At 39.6% G+C, this 27,984-nt stretch overlaps 2 protein-coding genes across 2 annotated transcripts; one reads left to right on the top strand and one right to left on the bottom strand.

The window, feature by feature from the left end:
* Nucleotides 1-325: 325 nt before the first annotated feature.
* tube1 (tubulin, epsilon 1) lies at nucleotides 326-14,327 on the bottom strand. The gene is made up of 12 exons (XM_007899645.2): nucleotides 14,074-14,327; nucleotides 12,303-12,376; nucleotides 11,252-11,304; nucleotides 10,422-10,482; nucleotides 9,613-9,728; nucleotides 6,630-6,751; nucleotides 5,380-5,567; nucleotides 4,841-5,010; nucleotides 4,338-4,478; nucleotides 3,207-3,347; nucleotides 2,546-2,720; nucleotides 326-1,606 (listed from the first exon to the last, which is right to left on the bottom strand). The coding sequence occupies exons 1-12, from the start codon at nucleotides 14,096-14,098 to the stop codon at nucleotides 1,448-1,450; spliced, it is 1,425 nt and encodes a 474-aa protein (XP_007897836.1). The 5' UTR covers nucleotides 14,099-14,327; the 3' UTR covers nucleotides 326-1,447.
* Nucleotides 14,328-15,317: 990 nt separating this feature from the next.
* Nucleotides 15,318-27,893, top strand: LOC103182580 (BSD domain-containing protein 1). Its single transcript, XM_007899644.2, has 12 exons — nucleotides 15,318-15,396; nucleotides 16,663-16,761; nucleotides 16,863-16,911; nucleotides 19,917-20,033; nucleotides 20,759-20,926; nucleotides 21,011-21,065; nucleotides 22,495-22,601; nucleotides 23,966-24,034; nucleotides 24,605-24,686; nucleotides 25,642-26,049; nucleotides 27,073-27,176; nucleotides 27,270-27,893. Exons 1-12 carry the CDS (start codon nucleotides 15,365-15,367, stop codon nucleotides 27,300-27,302), a joined length of 1,323 nt encoding a protein of 440 aa, XP_007897835.2. The 5' UTR covers nucleotides 15,318-15,364; the 3' UTR covers nucleotides 27,303-27,893.
* The last annotated feature ends 91 nt before the right edge of the window (nucleotides 27,894-27,984 follow it).

Raw genomic sequence — 27,984 nt, forward strand, 5'->3', positions numbered from 1 at the left:
ACTAGCATAAGGTTATGTTTTGTGAGACCCACATCGCTTCTGCGCATATGAAGCAATGCTGGAAATGATCTGACCACTTTGAAGTTAGCCTGTTTTTAAGCTGTGTGTGCACTGGCACACCTGTCATGTGATCAATCTTGTCATAATACAACACAAAATTACATTTGTATAGTGCCTTTCACGTCGTGAGGACGTCCCAAGTCCTAATGCAGAAGTACCAAGTGTCAATCGTGTTCTGTTAGATCTTTGGTTCGGATTTTATGCCAGACTTAAACTATCATGTTATAATAGGATCTATACACACACACAAACAAACAGTACATGAAAATAATTTTATGATGTGCATATCTAAATTACATTCAATAAGTATTTAAGAATCAGTATTTATACAAATATATAAATTAATACAGTATTTCCAAGTTGTGGAATAAATTTATCTTTGGTATTTCACATGTTGTTTAACACAAAACATTCCCTTCCTCTTTCAAAGACACTGACCCACTAAGTACAGTTCCTCAAGCCCTTTGGCACCTCTCCTATGTGTGAGCCTACAGGGTGAGTACAGTAAGTCTGTGAAAGGGAGAGGCATCACAGCCAAGCATAATACTTTCCTCAAACTGTAGTAGGAGACACTAGATAGTAATAATGAGAACCCTGCTTGTTTTTTTTCTTTTCAGACCCAGGAACTCTCTTACATAATTTACTGTACCCAACCTGCCTGTGACCATCTAATGTGAAGCTGACAAAGCCTTTAGAGAACTTATTTTTCAAAAAAAGGAACATAAAAATCACTAATATTTTGTTGTTGATATGAACGAACATGTAAACAAAATTAAAGAGAGATTAAAACCAACCACTTGTTTGTAACCAAATAGTGCTTCAATTTCATAGGACTACCACTAAGGGATTTAGAAGAGCCTAACTAATGGTTATCCAAATGTTTCATACCCTGAAGTGCCACTAAAATCCTATGCAAGACATTGAAATCATATCAATTCAGAATGCTACCTATTTGATAACTGGGACATATCTTGTGTATATTAATCCATTGCAAGTACACATCTTCCCCATTTTCCTGGCTGGCAAAAATTAACTAGTAATAAGTTAATAGTAATCTAACAATTATAATTCTTCTAATCCTTTCATTTGATACAGCGCCTTATCACGTCATTGAGACGTCTCAAAGAGCTCCACAGAATATACTGCAAAGTGAATGGACTGTTTGTGGGCGAAACTTGGCATCCAATTGCGCACAGCAGTGTCCCAATATAAGACTATGGTAATGTGAGATAATAGTAATACAAAAATTAAACGTTTTGCTTTCACCGCATTATACAGTCTTTAACTCACAAAATACACAGTCACTCCACTTTGTAAGTGAAATGCTTTGAGATATCTTAATGACATGATAATGCTCCATACTAAATGAAAGAATTATTACAACTTTTTACATTGCAATGGAAAGGCGGGTTGCATCTGAAACCGGCAATCCTTTAGTAGCATCCAAACGGTTGTACTCCTCTATCAGAGATGACAAAGATGTGATAGCTTCTGTGAAACAACTCTGCTCCATTCCATCCACATGAAGGTAATGGTGGAGGTGAGCCTGCAATTATACAATCAGTTTCTCATAGTTAAATAGTTTTCGAACTAAAATTAATACATAGTCAAAATGGATTGATTGTGTACTATTTAGTCATTTATGGCAAGATTCATGAAGAAAATAAATCTGATTAAGCTATATAAAATAAATGCTTTTTGGTTTAATTAGATCTCCTATAAACAATGCAAAAATATCATTCTTAAAACACTGCTCGCTCCCCCTACTCCCCCCATTGATCTCATTTTTGGATATTCTACTTTTTTAAAAAAAATATCCTCGAAGCTGGAAATATTTGAAAAGGAAAAACTATAAATGGAATATAGGGAAAAGAGAGGGAGTGGGACTAAATTGATAGTTCTTTTTGAGAGCCAGTTCAGGCATGAGTGAGATCAGAAAACATTTTTACACACAGCTGTGAATGCACTACCCCAGAAAGCTGCAGAGACAGATCAATTGGGATGTTTGAAAGGAATTAAGAAACTTGGACAGTAAGGGTATTTGTGTGTTTGCAGAAAAGGCATGGAAATGAGATTAGAAGATTGTTCATGATCTAATGTACTGGTGGAATGGCTTCTTAAGTTGAATAACCTCGTATGTCCTACCCTCAGAAGAAAGTGCAGAAAGAATGATTGGTATGGAAAATATTTTTAAGAAAATAGTTGGTGAACAATTAACAAAAACTTGCATTTATTAACACCATCACGAGTTAAACTAAATACTGATCCAACCATAAATGTTGATTATCCCCCCAATGCGGCTCTGTGATTTGGAGATAGCCTCGATGGAGGGAAATACGGTCGGCAACCCAAGATGAAGTAGTACTGCCTGGAGATGAGCAGGATAGCCTCAGTTTTGTTGGCACTGAGTTTCATGAAGTTATAGTTCATTCAGGACTTGTAAAAAACGATCTCTTACACAACACTAACACAAAGCAAAATTTACCTTTTTCTTGTAAAGCTTGACAAATCGATCCTTTAGATCTTGGAAGGTAGATTTAACACACGTATTATTGGCAAGTGCGAGTAAGGAGTGAGTGTGGCCCACTGGAGGTACTGAACAGAGGCTTGTTTTCCAACCTTCCTGGTTCCAAGAGACAAACTGGAGAGTGGGTTTCAGCCTGTAGTAAAATACATACCACTCATTCACAAAACTAACACATTTATGATTGCATTTTTATTCAAATCTATTGGCACTATTAAGCAAAAAGCAACTGGTAGAAAATTACTAAATTTAAAGACTTTGATTAATATCAAATAAAATTTTCACACAAAAAAATCATTTAGTTTTAATAAAATTATGCTATGTTGTACGCTGTCTGCATTTAGTATAGAATTACAGTACTGTTGGTGAGTTATACATGCAGAAACCCATCACCATGCTTAAAGAGTATCCAAACCAAACAAATTTCCATGCAAGCCATCTACACCTGGAAATAACCATGTATTGGAGTACTGCGGAACCAGAGTAGTGAGACCACCACAGAGGTTGACTCAATTCCGACATTCTCCTTCCCCGCTCCCCCCTTCCGGAGGTCAGTTTATTATAGAACATGTTAAACGGCTGTTTGTTTAGCACCATGTCTTTCCCCCAATTCCATTCAAACCTCTCAATGTTTCTTCTGAGATCAGAAATCTGGACATTCCCCCGGACCATCAGTGCACAGGCAAGGTACAGGTTACGTTTCGGATCTGCATGCATCAATTGATGATCCTTGCTAAAAGCATCAGAGAACATCTGATCCAGCCTGTGCAACAGAATAGATGAACCAATAAAAGGATCTTCGAATACTTGTTAAAACAGACAAGATTCAAAACACTAATAAAAATTCATCATAACCCCTTCTCTCCCAAATTATAAACATACATTGAAAGTAAAAACTATATCAATTTTTAAATTATAGCCAATATAGTTTAAAGTTATAAATAACATTGATACAACTAGGTCTTACATTGACCATCCCAGGTTAAGCACATTGTCTCAAGACATTTCGAATAAGGTGAGTTTAATTTTAATAATGAGATTAATAGATCTGCCATGGATGATCTAACAAATTGGTGGAACAGACTAAATGATATATAGAAATAATAATCCTTGCATTTGATATTGTGCTTTATCATGTCTTCGAGACATCTCAAACCGTTTCATGGAATATCCTGTAAAGTCAATTGATTGTATATTTTGTGGGTGAAACTTTGCCAAATTTCATGGGTTTTTTGCAGAATGAAGCAAGTGTGAGCAATTATTACAAGTGGTTATGCTGTAAAATGACATGCACAACATAAGTTATCTGGGGTGATATTATTTTTAACAGTTCTTTGCTTGCTAAGATGGGACAATAAGCAACTGAAGCACAGGCTGTGTTTGGAGACCAGTTTGTCCCTCCAGAAATAAAGCTGAAATGATCCTGTTCCATGAAAATCTTTGGAAATCTATAATGAAGACTCATCTTTCACTCAGTTGCTCCACAAAGATGGACCAATGAAACTCTATTCATGGTTCAGTGGGTAAATGCCCATCTCAGTATGTTTTTGAGCCTCATAGATCAGATCAGCTGTTTGTACCTTGGTCTCTACTAAGTACAGCAGTTACAGCTATAACTTCCCAGGCTAAAGAGGAGCAAAGCATACCTCCAACTGAATGCACTCAATAATATCAATATTCAGCCCAGTTTAATACAAGTTAGTATTCTGCAACAGTACAGATGATTTGTTAAATAAATGTATGAAACTCTTACCTTCTTGTAGGGATGTTTACATCAGCCAGGGTGTACAAAGGAGTTAGACTAGGAACAAGGTAATGGAGCTGTGGAAATGGAACTAAGTTCATGGAGATCTCATTAAGATCCATGTTGAGGGATCCTTCAAACCTGGCTGAACTGCAATGAGAACACAGGAAATACTCTAAATAATTCAGGAATATAAAAACACAAATGTACTCATACTTGTGCCGTTTGAATATTTGCAGAAAAAAATACTTGAATCAGTTCCAAAAATGTCTGTGATACACCAGCAAACCTACAGTGCTATACAGTGCAGCCCATTATAACACTTCATGCTAGCGCAAATTCATATTTAATGCGGTTACACTGTAGACCCCGTTTATTGCACAATCGCACAGTTTGTCGGCTATTCGTGCTCAAATGGTCAATTGGCAGTTTATTAGGTCACCCTTGACCTCATTTTGCGCTTTGCTCCGGGTATTAGGTTCCAACATTTCATTGCAGAAATTGTCACCCACCTTGTTAAATTGAGCAGTAAGTTAGCTACAATGTTATTCATAGCATCAAATGGCTTTTCTTGTCCTTTGGCTTCCTTTTGACCAGAGATCAGCGTATATGGTTTTATTGCAGCTCCTAATTTACCAGAATTTGTCATTTGATTGATTTTGTTGACAATATCAACCAAAGACTTGTTTGGAGTGAAGAGAAAAATATATGATTTAACAAATATGTAAAGTATTCAAATCTTAATAGTTAATTTAAAATCCAAAACATATACCTGATGAAATCTAATCATAAGACTTTAACAACTTTTTTTTTAAGTCTCTTCATCAATCATATAATCGTCTAAGTCGTACATGCACCTGAGTCCCATTCAGTTTCCTAGCAAAAACACTTAGATTTCTTTGAACTAGTCATAATTTACAAGTCGGAAAAAAAGCTAAGTCATAACAGTTTCTTGGTCCCAAATGATCATAATGCAAATTATCAGTACTTGATGGAATTATGTTCAATTAGAGTAAAACATTAATTCCAAATAGAGTTTTGTAAGACCTACCTGGTTTTCAATGGGCAGAACACAGTCTGCATGTTCAGTCAGCTCTCTCATGGCAAGAATACTGTTATAAGGAGAGGTGATAACATCATCTTCAGCTGAGGGGTAGACAGATGTAACAAACCTATAGACATCTGGGAATTCATCCTCCATCAGGTTCAACACATAGGTACCCAGACCAGATCCAGTCCCTGAAAATAATTTCAATTGTCTTGAGAGATTACTCGCTAATATAAACTGAAACAAAAAGATGTCTCAATTTTATTAGGCCTATAATTTCAATATACCCATGACCGAAATACAAACAGTAATACTTGAAATACAATGCAGAGGTCTGAAAAATTCCATCTCGTCTTAGCTTCTAAGACTATTTTGTCTTTAAATTTACGATTGCACAGAATTGTGAAAAATTCTTATATTCAATCTGAATTTGGAAAGCATTTTTTTTTCAGAGCGGCAGGAAACCAGCCTGGCTCAGTTGGTAGCACTCTCACCTCTGAGTCAGAAGCTTGTGGGTTCAAGCTGCAAGTCAGGACTTTGAGCTCACAGTCTAGAGTCCAGACCAACACTCCAAGCAGTGGGTAAACTGCATTGACAGAGATGTCGTACTTTGGATGAGTCGTTAAACTGAAATCACACCTACTTGTTCAGGTGCACATTGAAGATCCCATGGAACTATTCCAAAAGGGAAGGGAGTTTCTCCCGGTATACTGGCCAACAATATCGCAAATATAAAATTGGTAACTTACTTCATGGCTGTTTGTAGGTCATAGCTGTGTTCAAGCTGGCTGTCATGTTTGCCTAAAAAATACTTAGTTACCACATTTCATAGTAAAATCCTGTGAAGTGCTTTGAGATGACTCAGACATGATAAGGCATTATATGATCAATATCATTATTATCATTCTTATTTCCATTATTAATACTGTTACTATTAGCATCATCATTATTCCAAATTAAGACTGAATTGAGAATTTTCTGGGCTTCAGAGATCCTTATTGATTTACCTGTTCCAGATGTCAGATAGATCGTTTTCTTATGCACCATGTTTTTAAGTAACTTCAGACCAATAAAATATGGAACTGTGGTAATAACTCAATAAGCAACACTAATAATCTTTGCATTTGACATAGCACTTTTCATGGAAGGATGAATCAAAGCACGGGATTCACTGTAAAATGTAGTGATTGCATATTTTGCAGGCAAGCGTATGACGAACTAGCAAACGACTTTGTGAGCAATATATTTCTTACCTCCACCCATTGAGTGTATTAGGAAAAAACACTGCAGACAGTCACAGTGCTCAGCTGCTCTCCGAAGGTTTTCCAGAATTTGTTCCCGGTACTGAAATCCATAACTTTTATATCCCACTGCCCTGTTTAAGTAAACAGGTTTCAGAATATTTTCAGACATCAATATCAATGTATAGTATTTATACCTTTATTTGATTTCATCTAAGATTTCCACAAAGTTAAAATAACTTAGTTAAATCTTTAACAACTTAGTTAAAGCGTTGACATAGTTAAATCTTCTTATGATGCAACCCAATTGTCCTTATTAATAGTAGGATCCAGTCATTGTGAAGTTTTTAGTGAATGCCCAGTTATCATTCACTAGAAAAAGGATGCATGTTCCTAAGTTGCCGCTAAATAATAGCTTTAAACCATAAGAAAGGATAAAAAATAATGTTTTAAATGCATTTAGATCATGGAACAATTCAGTGAAGAACAGTCCTCTTTAAAAGCCTGATCTAAGCAAATGTTGCCAAGCTTCCTCTAACAATTTTAATCCAGGGTTACATGCAAGTCTATAATTGTCGAGAGCATTTAGATCATGGGACAATTTAAGGCAACACAGAACACTTTTCAAAACTTTACAGGAAAATTTATACATTATAATTAGGCTTGAGGAGATTCAATAAAAATCAGTAATATTCAATATTCATTGATTTTAATTACTTTATGCCCTGGCACCTCTCTATCACTCTGACCTGCTTACACTCTATTCCACTACCTGCCACCTTTGCTCAGCTATCTCCGGCTCCCTGCATGTCCCCTGTCCCCTCCATTACACCATCGGCGGCTGTGCCTCGAAACTATGGAACACTCTCCCTCAATCCCTCCTCCTCCTTCCCAGTCTTCAGATCCCAACTAAAGACATTCCACAGAGCCTAGCACATACTTGTAGTAAAAGTGATACACCTGAAAAAGCAAGCAGGACCTTGGTTTAACACCTCATTTGAAGGACGGCACCTCCAACAATGCAATACACCCTCAGCACAGCACTGCGTGAGTTCCAAATCTTGACGTGGGGACTAAACGTTCTGACTCAGAGGTGAGAGTGACAGTTACTCAAACACTAAGGCAGCAGATTGTCAACAATGATAAAGTTCTGTATCAAATACAAGGAATGTTATTGTCAATCTGTCTCTGATTTGTGTTCTCCAAGTGCAAAAATAAATCCTTTTTATTGTTTAAAAATTGGATATTATCTGACAACATTTAAAAAAAATCGATTTCCATCAGCCTCAATTAAAAAGAAACTTGAATAATAATAATAATAATAATCCTTGCATTTGATATAGCGCTTTTCACGTCGGGAGGACGTCCCAAAGCGCTTCACAGAACACACTGTAAAGTGAATTGACTGTATATTTGTGGGCGAACGCGGCAGCCAATTGCGCACAGCAATGTCCCACAAACAGTCGTAGATTGAAAATGACCAATTTTATTTTTGTTTTTGGTTTTTGGAGGGATTATTATTAGGCGTGTGGAGTAAGGAAACTTGCCCAAGGTTTCGCCCTGACCTGCCTGGAATTGAACTCAGGTCTCTCACTTGCAAAGCGAGTGCTCTAACCACTGAGCTACAGGACTCCACTAAATACCCAAATAGTACCACTGGGTGGTGCTTAAGCAATTAAGAAGAGGATCATATGCTCAATTTCTACACAGTACAACCTCGTGGAAAGAACTGATTACTACAACTGAAAAATGAGCAATGTTACTACATACAGGTTGACCCAGTTATAAAATGCCCCACTATTCTCCCTGTCGTCAATGTGGAAGTATGTTACATATTGAACTATGAGCAAATATTAGACAAGGGCTCTTCAGTCTTGAGAGATGATGACTCAGATGCTGTTTGTGAGACACGGCAGTGTGCAAATGGGCTACCACACACCACGTGCCTACACATACACTGGACGCATTTTTGTAGATAAATGTGGCAGCTAATTTTGCGCACAAGCAGCCACGAAGTGAATGACCGTTTTTATTTGGCGGATTGTTGGCCAGGCCACTGTGAGAAATTCCCTTCTCTTTTCATATGTTACAATGGGATCTTTAATGTTAAACCTAAACAGGCAGTCGGGTCTCGGTTTAATGTCTCATCCAAAAATGACGTCTCTAACAATGCAGTGGATCCCCAGTATTGTTTTTGAGGTTCAACCTAGATTATGAATTCAAAGTCCCAATGTGGGGCTTGAACTCACATGATTCACCAGGGCTAAATAACTTGTTGATAATGTACCACCTTTAGGCTCCATATAAGGCTCAGTATTTAAAATTTTGAAGTGACAAGAAAAGGGTGGGGGAAAAGGTGGAGGAAAATCAAAATTAAAATGAGAATACTCTAGCATGGATTACATCATAATATTTTTGTGCTGTACAATCCCATTTCCATATTATGGCCATCTTTCATCAGACAACATAAAATTCATAAACAAAAGCTGATACTGGGATGATAACAAGGATGAGTGGTTTGGCCTATAAGCAAAGGCTGGAGGAAATGAGACTTTTCCACTGGAACAAAGAAGGTTGAGGGGTGTTAAAGGTCTTTTAATGTTATGAGAGGTTTTGACAGAACCAATACAGAGAAATTATTTCCACTGGTAGGTGAGTTATTGACTAGAGGTCAGCAACTTAAGATAGTTAGCAACGAGTAAATGGGGAAAGTTAGGAGACCTTTTTTTAAAAAACAAATAGAGTAGTTAGGATATGAAATGCCATGCTGGGAGTGGTGCTCGAGGAAGAATCCATATTAGCTTTTAAATGAGAACAAGATAAATTCCTAAAAAGGAATCAACTGCAGGGGGAACAACAGGTAAATGAGACTCAAAAGGATTGCTTTTAGAAGAGCCAGCAGACACTGAACAGTCTAAATGGCCTTCAAGAATTACATTTCTATAGTTCTAGCATTTATTGCCTCCTAAATACATTAAAATATTTTCTTTCTTACCAGTTGTTGCCAGACCCAGATACATCTGTAATTAGTTGTTTACTGTCAAACACATCTCTCAGAGGACCCTGTAGTAGCTCATTAACAACACCTTCTTCCATATCGATGAGTACAGCCTAGAAGCCAGAAATGTTTCCAGACAGCAATTAAGTTTAAAAGTAGTGACATTAAACTAAAATGACATTACATTGAAAAACATAATTGATAAAAGTTATATTTTTAACCCTAAAAAGTACTAATCTTGAACAGATATGTTGACTTCTTTCTTCAACTAGTTTTTAACACAAATCCAGTCAAGATTGTTTTTATATACCATGGTAGATTTAGCAATTAGAGAGCTCCATGATTTATTATGCATAAGGCTTTTTGCATTCAAGCATTTTAGAATAAACAAAAACTCCCAAAAAGGTATGTCTAACTTATGCTGTTACCTTTGTGATATTTAGATATAAGCAGGATCTGAATTCTAATTTTGTTTCCATTTGGACTATTAAATAATATGAGAATAACCTCTGCACTAGGAAAATAAGAATTCAACATTTCAGACACAAAGGAATCAATCTAATTGATTTCTTTGACAAACTACGCCCAGTCAAAAAGTAATAAAAACAGATACTGAAAATTGTGAATATATAGTTTTTAATGAGCTTTATAGCGACATGCAAAATTATTTGTGAGTACTTCATTTTCATTCAATTCATTAAATCATTTTGTTTGTGGTGGATATTTACCACAATTATTTTTACCGACAACTTAGCTTGCTATTATAATTGATACAGACTAATGTATTATAGTGGTGAATAATTTACCCGAGCTTTGAGAGATCGAATTTTTCCTTTTGGAAGATCCATACAATCCCCATCACTATACCTGTAAAACAAGCACAAATAATGTTTTGAAAAATTAGGTTGTCATTTATTGGATAATAAACATCTGCATAAAAGTTAAGTATAACATCAAGACTAAATATCTATTCTATTTCTTCTACCTCAAAAAGGTTTAATTTTTNATAACAACTTTTATTTATATAGCATCCTTCATATAGGATAATGTCCGAGAGTCCTGTACAGTGGCAGGATTGGATGCTGCGCAAGAGAGAAGGGGGAAATGACCATAGGCGGGGTCAAGAGGTAGACTTTTCAGATGGAATTTAAGTATAAAGAGGGAGCAAGTCAGAGAGACTGAGGAAGAGAATTCTTGAGATTAAGGGCTTAGTGGCTGAAGGCTCATGCTGGATGCTGGTGGATGTGGAGCTCTGGCCTGCATTGGCTGAGCGACGGGGGGGTGAAAAGGAATGGGTTACAAGCAGGTCAGAGGTAAGGAGGTGCTCTGGGATGCTACCCTGAGTGAGTGGCGCTATATAAATGCAAGTTGTTGTTGTGCTTGGACATGAAGGGATTTGTATTTGGAGGTGGGGATCTTGAAGTCAATCCATTCAAATCATTTGTAGGCAAACAATGAATAGATTGATAATCAGATTTACAGCTAAATTCTATTAAAGTTAGAATCAGTATCCATTTTTTAAACTACCCACCACCAAGGCAACACAATGTGTCAAATATTGCTCTATGTTTATGCTATTTGCTGTAGACTTTGCAATATTTTTAAATTCAACTCTATGAAAAATAATATTCCTCACCTTGTATCCACATTTCTAAAGAAGCTGCCGAGTGCTTCATCATAGATACCTTTCTAGAACCAAAAAAAATTATAAATTTAGTCAATACTTTTGAAAATGATTTCACAGCAATATCTAATGGCACATTAGAAAATCCAACCCACTCAAAATCCTGAAGATAATCCTACTAATGTGCTGGATCAGTCCTTTTAATAGGGATGAATGTACTGCTTGATTTGTTGAAAATCCTTTAAGTGAAACAAATACTGTATATAAGGGATGCGCAGCATTTAATTCAACTTGAAATGTCTTTTCTTATTAGAGAAACCTTGAATTTCCTCACTGAAGCAGAAACCCACTGAAAATGTACCAGGTTGGGTCTCAAACATTAAAAGAGAGACATTCAATTGAAGGACAATGCCAGCATTCAGCGACTCCATTCTGTCGGATGAACATCTTGGATGATGAACTTGGGTGACTGAGTCAAAAGTTGTGAAAAGAAGGGAAGTATTTTTGGCAATAAAAAACAAGCTCTTTAGAGCTTTGTTTAAATAATACAGGAAATGAAAACAATCTATTTAAGATCAGAGGAATAATAATGAAACTTAGCTACAGCAGCAAAAAACAAATCATTGAAAAATATATTAATTCTGGAAGCATGGAATCCTAAAGACTCACCTCAAACTACTTATGTTACTGTGAGAGTTCAGGATTGGATTAATTTACTTTAAAAGGAACATGACTTTAAAATAGAGGACTATGCTCAAGCATTATAATCAGTTATAGTCATCAACCTCTGATGCTTTTCTTTTAACTATACTGTAATAGTTCCTCTTCAGGAGCTTCTCCAACCTGGTTCCTGTAAAGTTACTTGCTCTGTTTCAAACAAATATATTGTGCACACACAAAAAGATACAGCAATGATAAGGTTAAAACAAGTTTAATATTTGTAACCAATTAAAAATGTATTAATGTTGATACTTTTTAAAGTCTTTCCTACTTTATTGCAATGTGATTATCCACACATTAATGTCAAATTCATTTTAAGGCATAAATATTGATGACTATTTACCTTATTCACACTTGCATGTTCCCGCAAAGCCAAATCCCAAAACCTGCAACCAACCTGATTACCACACTGTCCAACTGAAACAAAGATTAAAACATAAGGCTTCTAATGCAATCAGTGAAGGTGATTCATAATATAACACTGTCAACATTTCATTTCACTGAAGATCCTTGTAGACATTTATGGAGAGTAGGGTGGTAAGCTTGGAATTTTGTGCCACCAGTAATGCCTGCCATACAGTATATCTGAACCATAAGCCAGCCAAACCAAATTCAGATTTGGTTGGTTATATTGATAAGCTAATTTAAATGCATATATAATAATAATTCCTGCATTTGGTAGAGTGCCTATAGTATCAAGAGGTCTTAAAATGCTTCACAGATAATTGCATCAGTAAATGTACTGTGAATTCATAGGCAAATGCAGTAGCCAATTTGCACACAAAAACCCACAAACAGCCTTACAATGCCATCATAAAGTATTCATTTCTCAGCATTGTGCTAGTTCAAATACTGAACCTGACAGCACTATTTGAGTGCCAAGTAGTACTCTGGAGGTACAGTAACTGTAATTAACTGCTTTATTCTCAGCGCTGAATTTACACTGATGTGGCCATAAATGTAGCGTAAAACTCTTTTAGGAATATGCGCAAAATCTGCTTTACTCGAAACATTAAAACAAGTGCATTAGGATCTGGTACAGAGCAGAAATTCTCAGCACTATCTCATGAGAATTAACACGACAACAATTTTCACTTATATACCATCATTCACAGAGGGAAAGCATCTCAAAGCAAAGAGAAGCTTTTAGATGTGTTTTGAAAGCTGAAAGAGGCTACAAAGTGGATGCATTTGCAAAGACAGTTTCAGTGTCTGAAAGCTTGCCCACCGATGGTGGAGGAGAATTGGTGGAGTGGAGGGAGCGACCAGGGAAGGAGAGGGGTCTGGTGCAGGAGAGAATGCAAACACCAGAGTTCTGAATGGTCTGCAATGGGGCTGTAGAGGCCAAGGAGCAGAGAATGGGAAAAGTCAAATCTGAAGTGACAATGACATGGATCAGGGTTTCAACTGCATGGGATGGGCTTGAGGTTGTGGCAGAGGCACGTGATGTTGAAGAGATGGAGGAAAGCAGATTTAGTCTGAGGCTGGATGAAAGGTTTAAAGGAATAATACTCCATAAATTTGAGTCAGCAACTGAAGAGGTTGATATGGTGAGTGTCCTAAGTGAGGGGGCACTGATGGAAGCCAAGCCGAGTAGCCTTGGTTTTGTTGATACTGAGTTGGAGAAAATTCAGTCTTATCCAAGACTTGAAGTCTGATAGGCAGTTATAATCATCTATACACTTGATATTCAACTTCCATATCGGGAGAACAAAGTACTTCACAGGTGTAAAGTATAATGACCGTGTACTCTGTAGGCAAATATGGCAGCCAATTTGCACCACAATATCTGCAATGTCCCACAAACAGCCACGAACTGAGTGGCTAATTTTATCTGGGGGACTGTTGGCCAGGAGGGATTTTAACATCCGCCTGAAAAAGCATTTGAGACCTTGGTTAAACACCCTCATCCAAAGGACGGCACCTCCAACAGTACAGTGCGTCCCCACTGCATGTTGTGTCAAGCCTAAAATATGTGAATTCAAAGTTCCGACATAGGGTTTGAACCCACAATCTTTGACTCAGAAGCGAGAGTGCTACCAACTGAGATGACATCTGACACATTTCCACAATTCACTGAAACTTCTGGTACTAAAATACTTAAATGTTCTTACCTTGTACAACTATTGACTGTGTCATATTAACCCGAGGACTGTTCAGCTTTCACGTTCTTGCTCTACCATTCGCCCTCTCACCTCAACCCACTCTGCCTCACTCTCTCATGTCTCTCTCTGGATGCTGCTACCCTATTGCGTTTCTCTCTGGTTACTATTTTCTGTCTCTCTCCAGTTTCCCTTTACTTCTCTGACTCAAGTTATTCTCTCTGTTTCTCTGTCTGTCTAGTTACTACCGCTCTCTGTCACTCTCTCCCTCGCTGTTACTCTGTGTTACTCTCTCTCTGTCTGTTACTCTCTGTTACTCTCTCTATGTGTTACTCTCTCTCGCTGTGTTACTCTCTGTCTCTCTGTTACTCTCTCTGTCTGTTACTCTTTCTCTCTGTCTGTTACTCTCTGTCTGTTACTCTCTCTGTCTGTTACTCTCTCTCTGTGTCTGTTACTCTCTCTGTGTCTGTTACTCTCTGTCTGTTACTCTCTCTCTGTGTCTGTTACTCTCTGTCTGTTACTCTCTCTCTAGCTTCTCTCTCTGTGTCTGTTACTCTCTCTGTGTCTGTTACTCTCTCTGTGTCTGTTACTCTCTCTCTGTTACTCTCTCTCTCTGTTACTCTGTGTCCGTTACTCTCTCTCTCTGTGTCTGTTACTCTTTCTGTGTCTGTTACTCTCTCTCTCTGTGTCTGTTACTCTCTCTGTCTCTTAATCTCTCTCTGTCTGTTACTCTCTCTCTGTTACTCTGTGTCTGTTGCTCTCTCTCTGTGTGTTACTTTCTCTGTGTCTGTTACTCTTTCTCTCTGTGTCTGTTACTCTCTCTCTGTGTCTGTTACTCTCTCTCTCTGTTACTCTCTCTGTGTCTGTTACTCTCTCTCTCTGTTACTCTCTCTGTGTGTCTGTTACTCTCTCTCTCTGTGTTACTCTCTCTGTGTGTCTGTTACTCTCTCTCTCTCTGTTACTCTCTCTCTCTGTTACTCTCTGTGTGTGTGTCTGTCACTGTGTCTCTTCCCGCGCCGTTTCCCCTAATCCGTCACTTGCGGATGACGTCACGTTGCCGTGGTAACAGGAACGCGGCCCTGCCCTCTGCTGCCAGCCCTGCCCTGCCCTCTGCTGCCAGCCCTGCCCTGCCCTCTGCTGCCAGCCCTGCCCTGCCCTCTGCTGCCAGCCCTGCCCTCTGCTGCCAACCCTGCCCTCTGCTGCCCTGCCCTCTGCTGTTCTGCCCTGCCCTCTGCTGCCAGCCCTGCCCTGCCCTGGTGTGCCGGCCCTACTGTGCTCTCAGCCGCTGGCGGCCAGTGCAGCAATGTCTACCCGCTCCAGTGACAGCTCTTTAATGTCAGTCCGCGACTCGTACATTATTGTATTGTGGCGATTTTGTTATCCGAGGAACTGAAGCGAGTGTTTCTGCTCCGGCCTGACCCGGGGGCCGGGGGTGGCCTGACCCGGGGGCCGGGGGTGGCCTGGCCCGGGGGCCGGGGGCGGCCTGACCCGGGGGCCGGGGGGTGGCCTGACCCGGGGGCCGGGGGTGGCCTGACCCGGGGGCCGGGGGTGGCCTGGCCCGGGGGCCGGGGGTGGCCTGGCCCGGGGGCCGGGGGCCGGGGGTGGCCTGGCCCGGGGGCCGGGGGTGGCCTGGCCCGGGGGCCGGGGGTGGCCTGGCCCGGGGGCCGGGGGTGGCCTGGCCCGGGGGCCGGGTCTGGGGTCTGGCCTGGGTGGGGGGCTGGGGTCTGGCCTGGCTGGGGGGCTGGGGTCTGGGGTCTGGCCTGGGTGGGGGGGCTGGGGTCTGGGGTCTGGCCTGGGTGGGGGGGCTGGGGCTGGGGGCTGGGGTCTGGCCTGGCCGGGGGGTTGGGGCTGGGGTCTGGCCTGGGTGGGGGGGGCTGGGGTCTGGCCTGGCTGGGCTGGGGTCTGGCCTGGTGGGGGGCTGGGGCTGGGGCTGGGGCTGGGGCTGGGGTCTGGCCTGGCTGGGGGGCTGGGGTCTGGCCTGGGTGGGGGGTTGGGGCTGGGGTCTGGCCTGGCTGGGGGCTGGGGCTGGGGCTGGGGCTGGGGTCTGGCCTGGCTGGGGGGCTGGGGCTGGGGTCTGGCCTGGCTGGGGGGCTGGGGGGGCTGGGGTCTGGCCTGGCTGGGGGGGCTGGGGCTGGGGCTGGCTGGCTGCTGGGTGGGGGGCTGGGGTCTGGCCTGGCTGGGGGGGGCTGGGGTCTGGCCTGGCTGGGGTGGCCTGGCTGGGGCTGGGTCTGGCCTGGCTGGGGTTCTGGCCTGGCTGGGGGGCTGGGGCTGGGGTCTGGCCTGGCCTGGGGGGTTGGGGCTGGGGTCTGGCCTGGCTGGGGGGCTGGGGTCTGGCCTGGCTGGGGGGCTGGGGCTGGGGGCTGGCCTGGCTGGGGGGTTGGGGCTGGGGTCTGGCCTGGCTGGGGGGGGGGCTGGGGTCTGGCCTGGCTGGGGGGCTGGGGCTGGGGTCTGGCCTGGCTGGGGGGTTGGGGCTGGGGTCTGGCCTGGCTGGGGGGCTGGGGCTGGGGTCTGGCCTGGCTGGGGGTCTGGCCTGGGTGGGGGCTGAGGTCTGGGGTCTGGCGGTGATGTTCTGTTTACATTTATTTTGTTCACATCCCACAGATGGCAGTGCGGGATTTCTGACCTCACGCTCTGTTTTGCCAACACGTATCGCAGGACAGGCTACAGGGGAGGCATTCGGGATTCCAGGATGGCGGACAGGTAAGTGGCAGCTTTTTAAAATGTGTGTGTATCATTTTTCTGGATTGAGCAATGCAAAGCCACGCGGTTTGGCTGAGGTTTCTGTTTGCTTCCATTGCTAGATGGTGGGGAGAATGGATTCAGCAGAATATTTCTGCTGCGAAAGCCAAGGTATGTCCTTGTTTTAAATTAGCTTTTCTGCTCATTCTTTTATCGAGGATGCTTATTTCAAGGCTCAAAGTGAAGTCTTATTTATAAATATATTATAAATATATATAAATATATAAATATATTATAAATATATATAAATATATAAATATATTATAAATATGTAAATAATTCTATTGAAATGTATTTCGGATATTGTTTGTGTTAATAATTCTAAAACTGTTCACCAAACTGCCTTTGTGCCGCACAGAAACGTGTTAATTCGCTTCATGAATAGATGTACAACATAACAAATGATGGTTTACAGACCGATTTTAGTTTATTTTTGTTCTGGTAAACTACCCCATCTTTTATACTCAATGTTATATTAGTGTACCTGTTTGAAACTCTTTCTCTAGTATACGCCATTGCTAAATCCGTTTTTAAATGACCATCAGCATATAACAATGCCTGGCCAAGCCTGGCTGCCTTTTTTTTGTATGTATTTCCACTAGGAGATTTGCATTTTTCTGCTGGGCACCAGGATCCTAGGTAGAGTTCTAAGAAATCCTGATGATTATATCTCCCGCATTGTCATCTGTAATATACCTCAGGGCTCTTTTCTCTGCCTGGCAACATGCTCATTCTTGGTGACATTATCCGCAGACATAGGGTTAACTTCTACATGTATGTGGCTAACACCCAAATCTGGTTTTCCTCTTGTCGTGATCCCAGGTCAACTGATGTCCCGTCAGACATCAAGACCAGGATGCCTTTTAATGGCAAGCTATGTAGTTTTAGCTGGTTCGAGTCAGCAGTATTCCAACGTATATTCTTGGTCCCCGAGCCTTGGCTCTTGCCAACTTGCTTCTAATACTGTCTGGAATTAGGTAAGCAGGATGTTTCCCTCCAGCATTCCATTTCAATAAACATCTCTGGAATTTCCATGAATACAACGACAACTTGCATTTATATAGCGCCCCTCATGCAGGGTAGTGTCCCAGAGCACTAGGTTGCATGGAATTCTGTTTGGTTTGGATGAGTTTCCGCATGTATTGAGACTAAAAACCTACCAACTAAAATAAAGACCAATTAATCTGGAGGTTGATAGCGAGGATATCGAGAGAAAGTCCATTCTCTTTTTGAGTAGTGTTATTGAGTTGTAATGTTCCCTTGAAGCCAAGCAATTGGAACCTCACTTTGCAGTACAGTAATTTTAATATGACCTTGATATCACTTTCTGCAATTCGGGGAAAAAGATTGACTTACATTACAGCACATCTCAGGGCTCCCTGAGCTTTGCCTCTGACAATTGAACATGTTTTAATGTTAAAGGTAGCAAGAATATTTCCTTATCCAAGGCACACATTTCCAATTAGATTTCTGAAAGCATACATTTCACCGGGCTGCAAATTATGTGAATATTTTTAATGCATGGCAATAATAAACTGGGTATTATGAAACAACTCAAGTGTCCTTTGGGGAAACAAAAAAAACATTCATTGTAAGCTAGCAGAATTGGTATATTTATTGCTGATTTGAGAATTGCTTTGATGTTGGCCCTCCCCATTCTTGTGCAAGTTGAATCACATGTCTCTCTAGACTAGATTAAAAAAGTAAATGGAATCAATGTTAAACTAAACAATGCACGTTACACAGTGGCCCATTGCACACATGCAGCAACGTGTATGGATGTCACTGTATTTATGATTGCATATATACACAGTAGGCATTAGCATTAGGTGCAAAGTATCATCTTGGACATGTACATTTTCTTGCATGCTTCACTTATGCTGGAGATTAAATAATGTACCATTTTATACTGATTCCACAATCTGCTATCGAATCCTACCTGAGTAATACAGTAGGTTTAATTCACTTTTTGGGCACCATAGAATCAGAAATTGCAGCATAGAACAAGGTCATTTGAGTCATTGAACCTATATTAGTGCTTGTTTCCCATTGGAGCTATCTACTCCGATTCCAATTTAGAGTCTTAGAATCACTGAAGGAGGCCATTCGGCCCATTGCGCCTATGTCAGCGCTTTAAAAGAGCTACCAACTAGTATCATGTCTGCAGTCTGTCTATGATTACAGTGGTGAGACATCACCTTGTTGACGAGTATCAACAAGATAATAATAATCCCTCCAAAAAAACCAAAAAACAATAATAAAAAAAAAATTGGGTCATTTTCAATCTACGACTGTTTGTGGGACATTGCTGTGCGCAATTGGCTGCCGCGTTCGCCCACAAATATACAGTCAATTCACTTTACAGTGTGTTCTGTGAAGCGCTTTGGGACGTCCTCCCGACGTGAAAAGCGCTATATCAAATGCAAGGATTATTATTATTATTATTATTATCACTCCCCAGCTTTTTAAGTATCCCTCTAATATTTATCCAATTTCCATTTAAATGTTGTTATGAACTGACAATCAAGTTAATTAGCTTCCTGCCGCTTGTCTAGCTCACCTTACTCACTACATAAGTGCAAAATTTGTTTGTGTATTTTCATGTCCAGGTTTAAGAGATGATCATGCAGTTTCAACTAAAGTATAGTGGCCAAGCAAAACTTGATAACAACAACTTGCAACTCCTTGTATGTTAATAACAGTGCAGAAAGTATACAAGTTGTACCTAGAATGTATGCTGTAACAAGCAGGTGCTGCAAGATCTGCCACACGTAACTTTATAATAATATAATAATGCCACGACTATATCTGTGCATTCGATGTAGCAGCTTATCAAACTTGTTGAGATGACTCAAAGTGCTTCACAGGATACATTGTAGAATGGATTGACTGTGTGTTTTTGAGGATGAAGCTTTCCATGGCAATGAACGAAATAATGTATTGATTCTGACTTGTAGGTAGCATTACAATTTCAGTAGTATGTCAAGTGTACATTCCAGAGAATATAATTGATACTCTGTATTGAAGCAACCGATATTTTTATTTATATGCAATTGGAATAACTCAATCTGTATTTTCATTGTCTGTGGATTTTATTTTTGTTTAAAACATTGCAGTCTGCAAAAGCTGTGGAATTTCTGAAGAGAGATCTGGTTGAATTCACTCAAGTTATCCAACATGATACAGCAACTACAATTGCTGCAACAGCCTCAGTAGTCAGAGAAAGATTATGTGTGAGTACTGCATCTGCAGTGTTACTATAATTCAGATCATGTGAAGGTTCTTGTCACCAATACTTAGTATTCTGTCTGTCTGCAAAAGAGCACAAATACTGTAGTGTTTTCAGGAACTGAAAGCAGGTAACAAAAAGATAACTGTTTCCCTGAATGGAACTCTTTTAATGTTACAGATTTGTCCCATTTACTTCTGGTCTCTGACTAACAGCAGTCATAACTCATTTTAGGGAAAATGGGGAGGGGGGGAGGGTAATCCTGTATCAGTAATTTAAATCATTTGGGTGCAATGGGTTTAGCAGTCCCCCAATCATGTACAACAATAACTTGCCCTTATATAGCGCTCTCAATGCAGGGTAGCGTCTCAGAGCGCTTAACAGTGGTGGAGCCTGACTCTGAGCCGTGGGGGAGGGGGCAGGTGGTCGTAAGGACGAACGAAGAGGAATTTGTATTTGTTCTCCAATTATCATGCAATGCAGGATTAATTCAATATGGAAAGCAAAGTAGCAAAACCTGAACTGAATACAAATATGACACATGAGGAAACCTTCAGGTTTCATGCTATTTTCCCAACAATTTATTGAAGCGCAAGAAGTAAATTGCTGTTAGGCTTCTTACATTCCCATAACCTGAAATAGCTACAAGTCAGTGTAATTTTACAAATTATATTGGAGCAAGAATTTTTTTTTACATGGGCAAAGGTACCTTTGACAATTTTCTTCTAGATTGAAGAGCCAATCGAAGGGAGCCAGAAGATCACAAAAGCGCTATCAAACTTCTTTGGAGCCATCTCTGATGCAATTGCTTGCAAAGTGGAAGAACTAGCTGCACCTCAAGTGAAAATCCCTAAGGAAAATTGTCCGAGAAGCAGTGACCCATATGATAGTTCTAAGGTATGTGTGGAATGGCCAAAGGAATAACGGAAGAGCGGAAGATCTAATTCTTTAATGGTTAGTTTTTAACACTTAATTTTACAGGTTCGGCTCGGTAATCTTCAGGATGATTCAACAACGTACTGCAGTGAACCAGATGGTAAGATATACAGTAACCCTACATTACAGCAATGTAATGAATGGTCACCCACAGGCGGATTATATGTTGTTGCTTTGGGTGTGTGCAGCACGGAGGGAAAAGCTGCACTTTGGTGATGTAATTGCTTTTTCTTGTAGCTCAGTAATATCTAAAGATACTTTTGAACGGGTACATTTTTTGTTCTAGGAATACATGTTTGTGCTTTGATGGAAACTGTTTTGAATAGTATAAGTAGTAAAAATTTACTTCTTGATCTTGGAGCAGCTGTGAACAAAATATTAGCAATGAGATTCAATGAAATTTGTGAGTGAGTCGTTGTCTAAATTTTAAATAGAATTGAAAATTGTACTTTCATCTTGAGAAGGTGGAATATGCAGCATTGAGAAAAACACTCCCAACTGCTCTTAAATGTTGCTGAAATTATCATGGTAGCAATTATGGCATTAATCGGACTAAATGCTCAAGCTGTACTCCGTTAATTGCACGCTTGCCCCTGAATCAGAAGGTTATGGGTTCAAACCGTAAAGTGGGACTTTGCCTCGCAGTCTAGACTGATGCTTAGATACAGTGCTGGGGAGGATTGCATTGTCGGAGATGCCATCCATGGATGAGACGTTAAACTGAGCCCCCGTCTGACTGTTCAAGTGGATGTTAAAGATTCCGTGGTACTATTTGAAAAAGAAAAAGGCGTTTCCCCCAGTGTACCGGCCAACAATACCCCAGATACAATTGGTAATTTGTGTTATGGCTATTTGTGAGATATTGCTGTGTGCAAATTACCTTGAATCCACAATCTTCTGACTCAAACTAGAGTTCTACCAACTGAGGAACACTGCCACCTTTTTGACATGTAAAAGTACATCAGAAATTGATCTTGCTGCATCTCTGAAGTGGTTAGGTCTATCATTAATTTTCTGGCATCAAATTAATGGAAAACTGATGTTCAAAGCTGTGTTTTCAGCTCATCGGAATGTTTTTTTTAAAAAAAAGGAATGTTTCCTTTTCACCTCTAATATGGAACTGCTGAAGGCAGAGCAAGAACACAAATCAGTAAATGTATTTCAAAGTTAGAGTTTAGAAAAAAATAAAAGATTGATTGCTTTCAAAAAGAATAGCAGAGAATGAAGAAATATAGAGTAGGAAGGAAAGGAAAGGACAGATTACTCTTGCAACATTTTCAACATTATTTCAGAATGTATTTTAAGTTTTTTTTAAACTTAGTACTATAGTAATAGTTATTTCTGGCATCTGGGTAGTTGTTGTTTGTTTCGGCATTATTGTGAGCGAACTTAAAAAAACTGTAAAATCCGGCATGCTGAAGAGACAAGAATTTTGTTGGACTTGCTAGCAACCTAGTGCTAAAGATCAGCTGGTTTAACAGTTGCTTGAATGGGACTAACTTTTTTATTTATATCTTTTGTATCTCCAGAACACTATGACTCCTGGTTATCAGAATTCAGTTTAGAAGATGAGAAGTATGCCATCTCAGATCTCTTGGTCAACAATGAATCAATGAGACATCTTTACACACAATTGGTAAACAATTCTCTACGTTGAATAAAAATAGACATGAAACAAAGGCAATCATGTACAGCTTGGCAATGTGGATACATCTGGTTTCTATTTTTTAACTTTATTTCTGTGTAACATAGACACTCATTTAAGTTTCCACATGTAGATGCCATATATCAAATGCAAGGATTATTATTGTATACATGTGGAATTATACATTCTTAAGCCGTCTGTTGGATTTCTGCATGTGTCAAACATCTGGCTGTGTGTAGGGACATATAGTGCAGAACCTACTTGATAAGCTATGTTATCAGAGATGGGTACAAGATGTCAGGTTCTTTAACGGTTGAGGGATGTTATTGAAATGTTGTACAGGAGCTTTGCTTGAGTCCAGTTCTGGCCAACCCAAGGCCCATGGGAATGTCAAGAAGTGGCCAGCAGAATACTCGCACTTCTAGGTGAATCTGTTTTAAATCAGTGTTTTGTTTCCAGTTTTTTTCTGTTGATTATAGCATCAATCAAGAAATATTCAATTAAGAACATTTATTTTGTTGGCTGACCAAACAGGTTGGCCACCAGTGCTCTAGTCTAATCATGCAACACCTGGCCCGGAAATGCTCAATACTGACATTGCAAGTTTGAAATGGCAATGTTTCTATTTCCCAGCATTTTCATTCCTTTTTGAGTGCAAAGGGTTTTTTAAAAGAGATGGTTTATCTAACCATGCACTACATGAAAGAAGTTTAAAATTAAGATTGTACATTCATGATGACAAGAAAGATCAGGGCTTCAAAAGGTCTTGTGATGTGCATGCTCTATACTAGTACAGCAGAGAACCCTTAAGTTGCTCTGACATTCATTTGGGAAATTAAATGATAGACAACATCCACAATAGTAGTAGCCTTTTGGTGTTTATACTGTTGAAACAATGGCCTGCTTTCATGTCCTTTGCCCTTTCCACCTCGCTATTGGTAGGCAAGCCTTCAGACATTCTGCCCCCGCTCTCTGGAACTGTCCCGGAATCCCTCTGACTTCCTTACGTTCAAAGCCTACCTTGTTTGAACGACTTCCGGTATCTTTCACTTCCCACCCTTTTCAACTCCCAGCTCTGGTACTGAGCTAAGAGTGTGAAGTGCTTTGAGGCATCCTCTTAACGTGAAAGATGCTGTATCCAGTAAACACCTGATTACTTGTTACTCCAAGGAAAAGGCTCAATGGCGAGTTATCTGGAGTAATGAGTTAGGCATGTGTATAAATACATAAATAAATGTGGCCAGAATAATGACAGCATGATGAATTAAGTAATAGTGACAAGTTAAATCAGGAGTTTACTGGAAGTGTAAATTATATTGCAACATTTGATTTGCTTTTTGTATGATTTTTGACAGGTTCCCTTGGAAGTTACTCACGTAGACTTTTGGTGTCGTTATTTCTACAGAGTATACCAGCTTCAGCAGGTCAGACTTTTTCTGAGTTTCATTTGTCACAGAAAATTGTGTTGCTGAAGTGTAATCTACCACCTCCTTTATTTATCCATTGAAAGTTATCCAGTACCGAACATTAGCCTTTAGGATTAAAGATTTTCCTTACTGTTGCATTATCTAACATGCAGCCAAGTAAGGGAAGGATTATCTGATCGCAAAATACATGATTTTCATAAAGGAGGGGTATTCCATGTGATATTCTCCTTCTCCTTGTGCCCCCACTTAACCAAGTGATATGATTATATGTAGATGTTGAAGTTCTTGTTAAAATAAAATAGGAATGCTCTATCTAGGGTAAATAATACAAGCGTTTGAGTGCTTAAGATTATAATTGACGTGTTCTGGGGAAAATTGTTCCTTTGGAACTATTCACTCTTTTGTGCTGACTTGAGTGTGGGTAGCTGTTTAAAGGTCAAAAATTACACCTCCGAAGTTTTAATTGACCTCATTCATTATATTTTAATAACATAAGTTGTTTTGATTGAATTGGTGTATTTCATTAAGGATTCGGATGATATAACAAAACTTTTTTTGTTTCTGTAGGAAGAAGCTAAGAGAACAGCTCTAAAGCAAAGGGCAGAACAGACTGTTTACGCTGAGGACCTGAAATGGGAAGATGACGAAGGTACAGAACCAAATTATAACACATCAAGGGTTAAACATTGGGAGGAATTTATCTGATGAAATGTTTTCAGTATTGGTTGATAATTCTCTCAGATGATCACTTTTAATTAATATTATGTTAACTTTATACATGCTCTGCTGCTCATTCTCCTGGTTTCCTGTCCCGGCCAATGATTCCCAAACTATATTGGTCATTCACTTCATGGCTGTTTGTGGGACATCGCTGTGTGCAAATGAGCTGCCGCATTCACCTACAAATACACAGTCACTACAATTTACAGCTTTGAAGCGCTTTTGAGACGTTCTCCCAATGTGAAAGGTGCTGTGTTTTGTGAGGATGTGGATAGCTGTTGAAGCATCTTGAAAAACCTGGTTTTACTTTTATTGATACCAGCAGTGAGTTTTCAAAAAGCTAACTTGAAATGATTTGTTTTAAAAATATTGTTAATCAGGTTTTTATACACGTTTATATCAACCAATGCATTGCTGTGTTTACTATTGGATAGTCACCAACAAAGTATAGTATATCATGAGGCCATCTTGTGGACATAATTTGTAAAGCAAAGTAACATTAGGTTAAAGTACTGTATCTGTTGTGTATGAATTAAAGCCAGAATTACATTAACAGCCTGTTTTTCAGGCCATTTAAACTTGGTGTACGATGGCTATATTGTCTCTGATTACTTGCAAAGCTATGATCATTTCTATCTTTTCTTAGGAGCAATCTGGGAGGAGCCCCTTTTTAATAAAAAGGGATTAAGTAATTATAATCTTTTTGCAGGACTGATAATATATCAATATGTCTGCAATTTATTGTTAAAGAGTGATTTGGTAGATTTCTATTAACGTGTATTGTGTGTGTCCTGAACATTGAAAGTTGAGATCAATTAATAGAAACTGAAAGATTACTTTTTTCTATGGTCTCTGTTTTGACTTTCATCACTTTTTGTCTACAGATGATTGGGATGATCCGAATGAATTAATCTGTGCTGATTTTAAATCGATTGACTTAAATGTTGTTTCTGAAGAGAGAAAAAGCAATTCCAGTCAGAGTAGAAAATGTAAAACCGAAGACTCATTAGGGATCAGCAAGCCTTGTTTCTCAGAAGCCTTTTTGAAAACTGTAGAAAGGGATGAGAGCAAACATGCTGCTCAAGAAGAGAAATTGTTCCATCGACAATTTGCAAATGAGGGTATAAGTGTGCGTGAGGACACTCCAGCATTTGAAGATTACCCCATGTCCGTTTCCAATTTTGTACCAAGTTACCACGATGGTGTCCTTTTACAGTCCAACACGAGTCAAGATGGGATCTTTGAACTAGATTCCAATATTGGACAATCTGCTTTGTATAAGGAGAAAAATGGTGAGCTTTCTCTCTGCAAATGTGAATTAAACTGTTAATTTTTGTTAAAATTAAATTTTTATTAAATTAATTCAATTTTATTAAACTTCCACCCACAAAATATACAGTCAATTCACTTTACAGTATATTCTGTGAAGCACTTTGAGACATCTCGAAGATGTGGTAAGGAGCTATATCAAATGCAAGGATGATTATTATTATGCCAGGAGAGGAGCTCCAATGCTTACTGAAGCCTAATTTATACTCCACATTTCACGGCAAATAGCCATCACAATTGTGCTGATTCATCAGAAAGCATGCAGCAATATTCAGAAATTGTACTTGTAGCATAGGATAAATACAGTATTGATGAATTTTACATAATAATAATAATAAATCAATAAGTTGCAAATTGTCAAAGAGGGAAGCCATATGGTCACTATTCAGGTTCAATTTCCAATCTTGAGTTTGATGTTCTCAGAGCAACAGTTAGGGAATTACAATTGACTCTGTGCCTCTGAGGGAAGGGAAAATAAACTAGGGTCCCTGGTCCTGAATCCTAACCAGAGACTGCTGCTGAATGTGGTGGCAGGATCAGGTCAGGCTGTGATGCCTCCCACAGTTGAATTGCTTGCCTAAACTCATTGCAAAGGTTCATGTCTGAACAATGGCCATAGAAGGAAACGGAGAGGAAGGAAGAAAATGAGATATAAAAAATCTTAAAAATTTCTACATAGTAAACCGGTAATGACTCAGATTTTCTCATACCATTACAGTGATACCGATTGACAATTCTTTTAGCAGTAGTTTATAAAGAACATACAGCACGGAAACAGGCCACTCAACCCAAGGAGTCAATGCCAGTCTTTATACTGCATATGAGTCTCCACCTATTTTTTTACTCCCTCCCTTACCCTTATGTACCCCTCTACCCTCTGGTCTGTCTTCCTCTTGAATTCATCTAGTTTGAGTAGTTCCATTTTCTATAGAAATACTCCCTTTTTCCTTTCCAGTTTTTAGTTTACAACTTTTATCTATGTACAGAATCCAGTTCAGGTTTTGCTGAAGACTGGGATGAAGATCTTGCTCTAGACATGACTGAAGAAGAAATACAGATGACTTTATCTCGAGCTGAAGCTTCAGGAGAGGTAATCATTTTTGTTCTGAAAACCTTTTGTGTTGCGTTGTTTGCAAACATACAAGGCTAATATAATAATGCAATACAACTTCTTTCTCCCCAGCTTGAATCTGGAGAGTGGGATGATTGGGTGTGAGAAGAAAAGTCGTGCCACACAAATCTGAATGTTCCAGCTTTTTAACTAGTATTCTTTATCTTATAACAATCTATTGCCATTGCTAAGGTGCTGTATTATTAAAGGAAACTAAGTATCTACTTCTTGCTGACATGATAGTATCAGGTCTACATCATGTCTCCAACTAATCATTTTTAGAGTTGTTAGAGTTGTGCAGTTCTTTTCTGAATTGATTGAAGATCGGGCTTTGAACACAACCTAGATGTAAAGTATAGCATCACTGACAGCTGCTAGTTGTGAACTAAATTGGTAGGTTATGCCAAATCCACACACAGTATTCGTGCCTGCATCTGTCCACATGGTGGCAGAAAACTGACCATATTTGCTCTGTTGCTAGTCTTTCATAAAATGCACAAAGGTGAGACCAAGTGTTTTTTAAAAAAACATTAATTTGCCAATGTAGAATGAGCCCAAATAAGTAAAACGCTCCCTGACTTGGATATCTGAGAAAAAAGCTGCAACCTGTCTGATCTTTCTTGATAAAGTAATGAAAAATTGTGAATGGAATGTTGGTCTTTATCTCAAAGGGCCTGGAATACAAAGGGGAAGAAACGATGCTTCAGCTGTTTAGAGCGTTAGTCAGACCCCATCTGGAGACTGCGTTCAGTTTTGGGCACCACACCTCAGGAAAGATATATTGGAC

The sequence above is a fragment of the Callorhinchus milii genome, unplaced genomic scaffold (genome assembly GCF_018977255.1).
Source record: "Callorhinchus milii isolate IMCB2004 unplaced genomic scaffold, IMCB_Cmil_1.0 Scaffold3, whole genome shotgun sequence".
NCBI lineage: Eukaryota > Metazoa > Chordata > Chondrichthyes > Chimaeriformes > Callorhinchidae > Callorhinchus > Callorhinchus milii.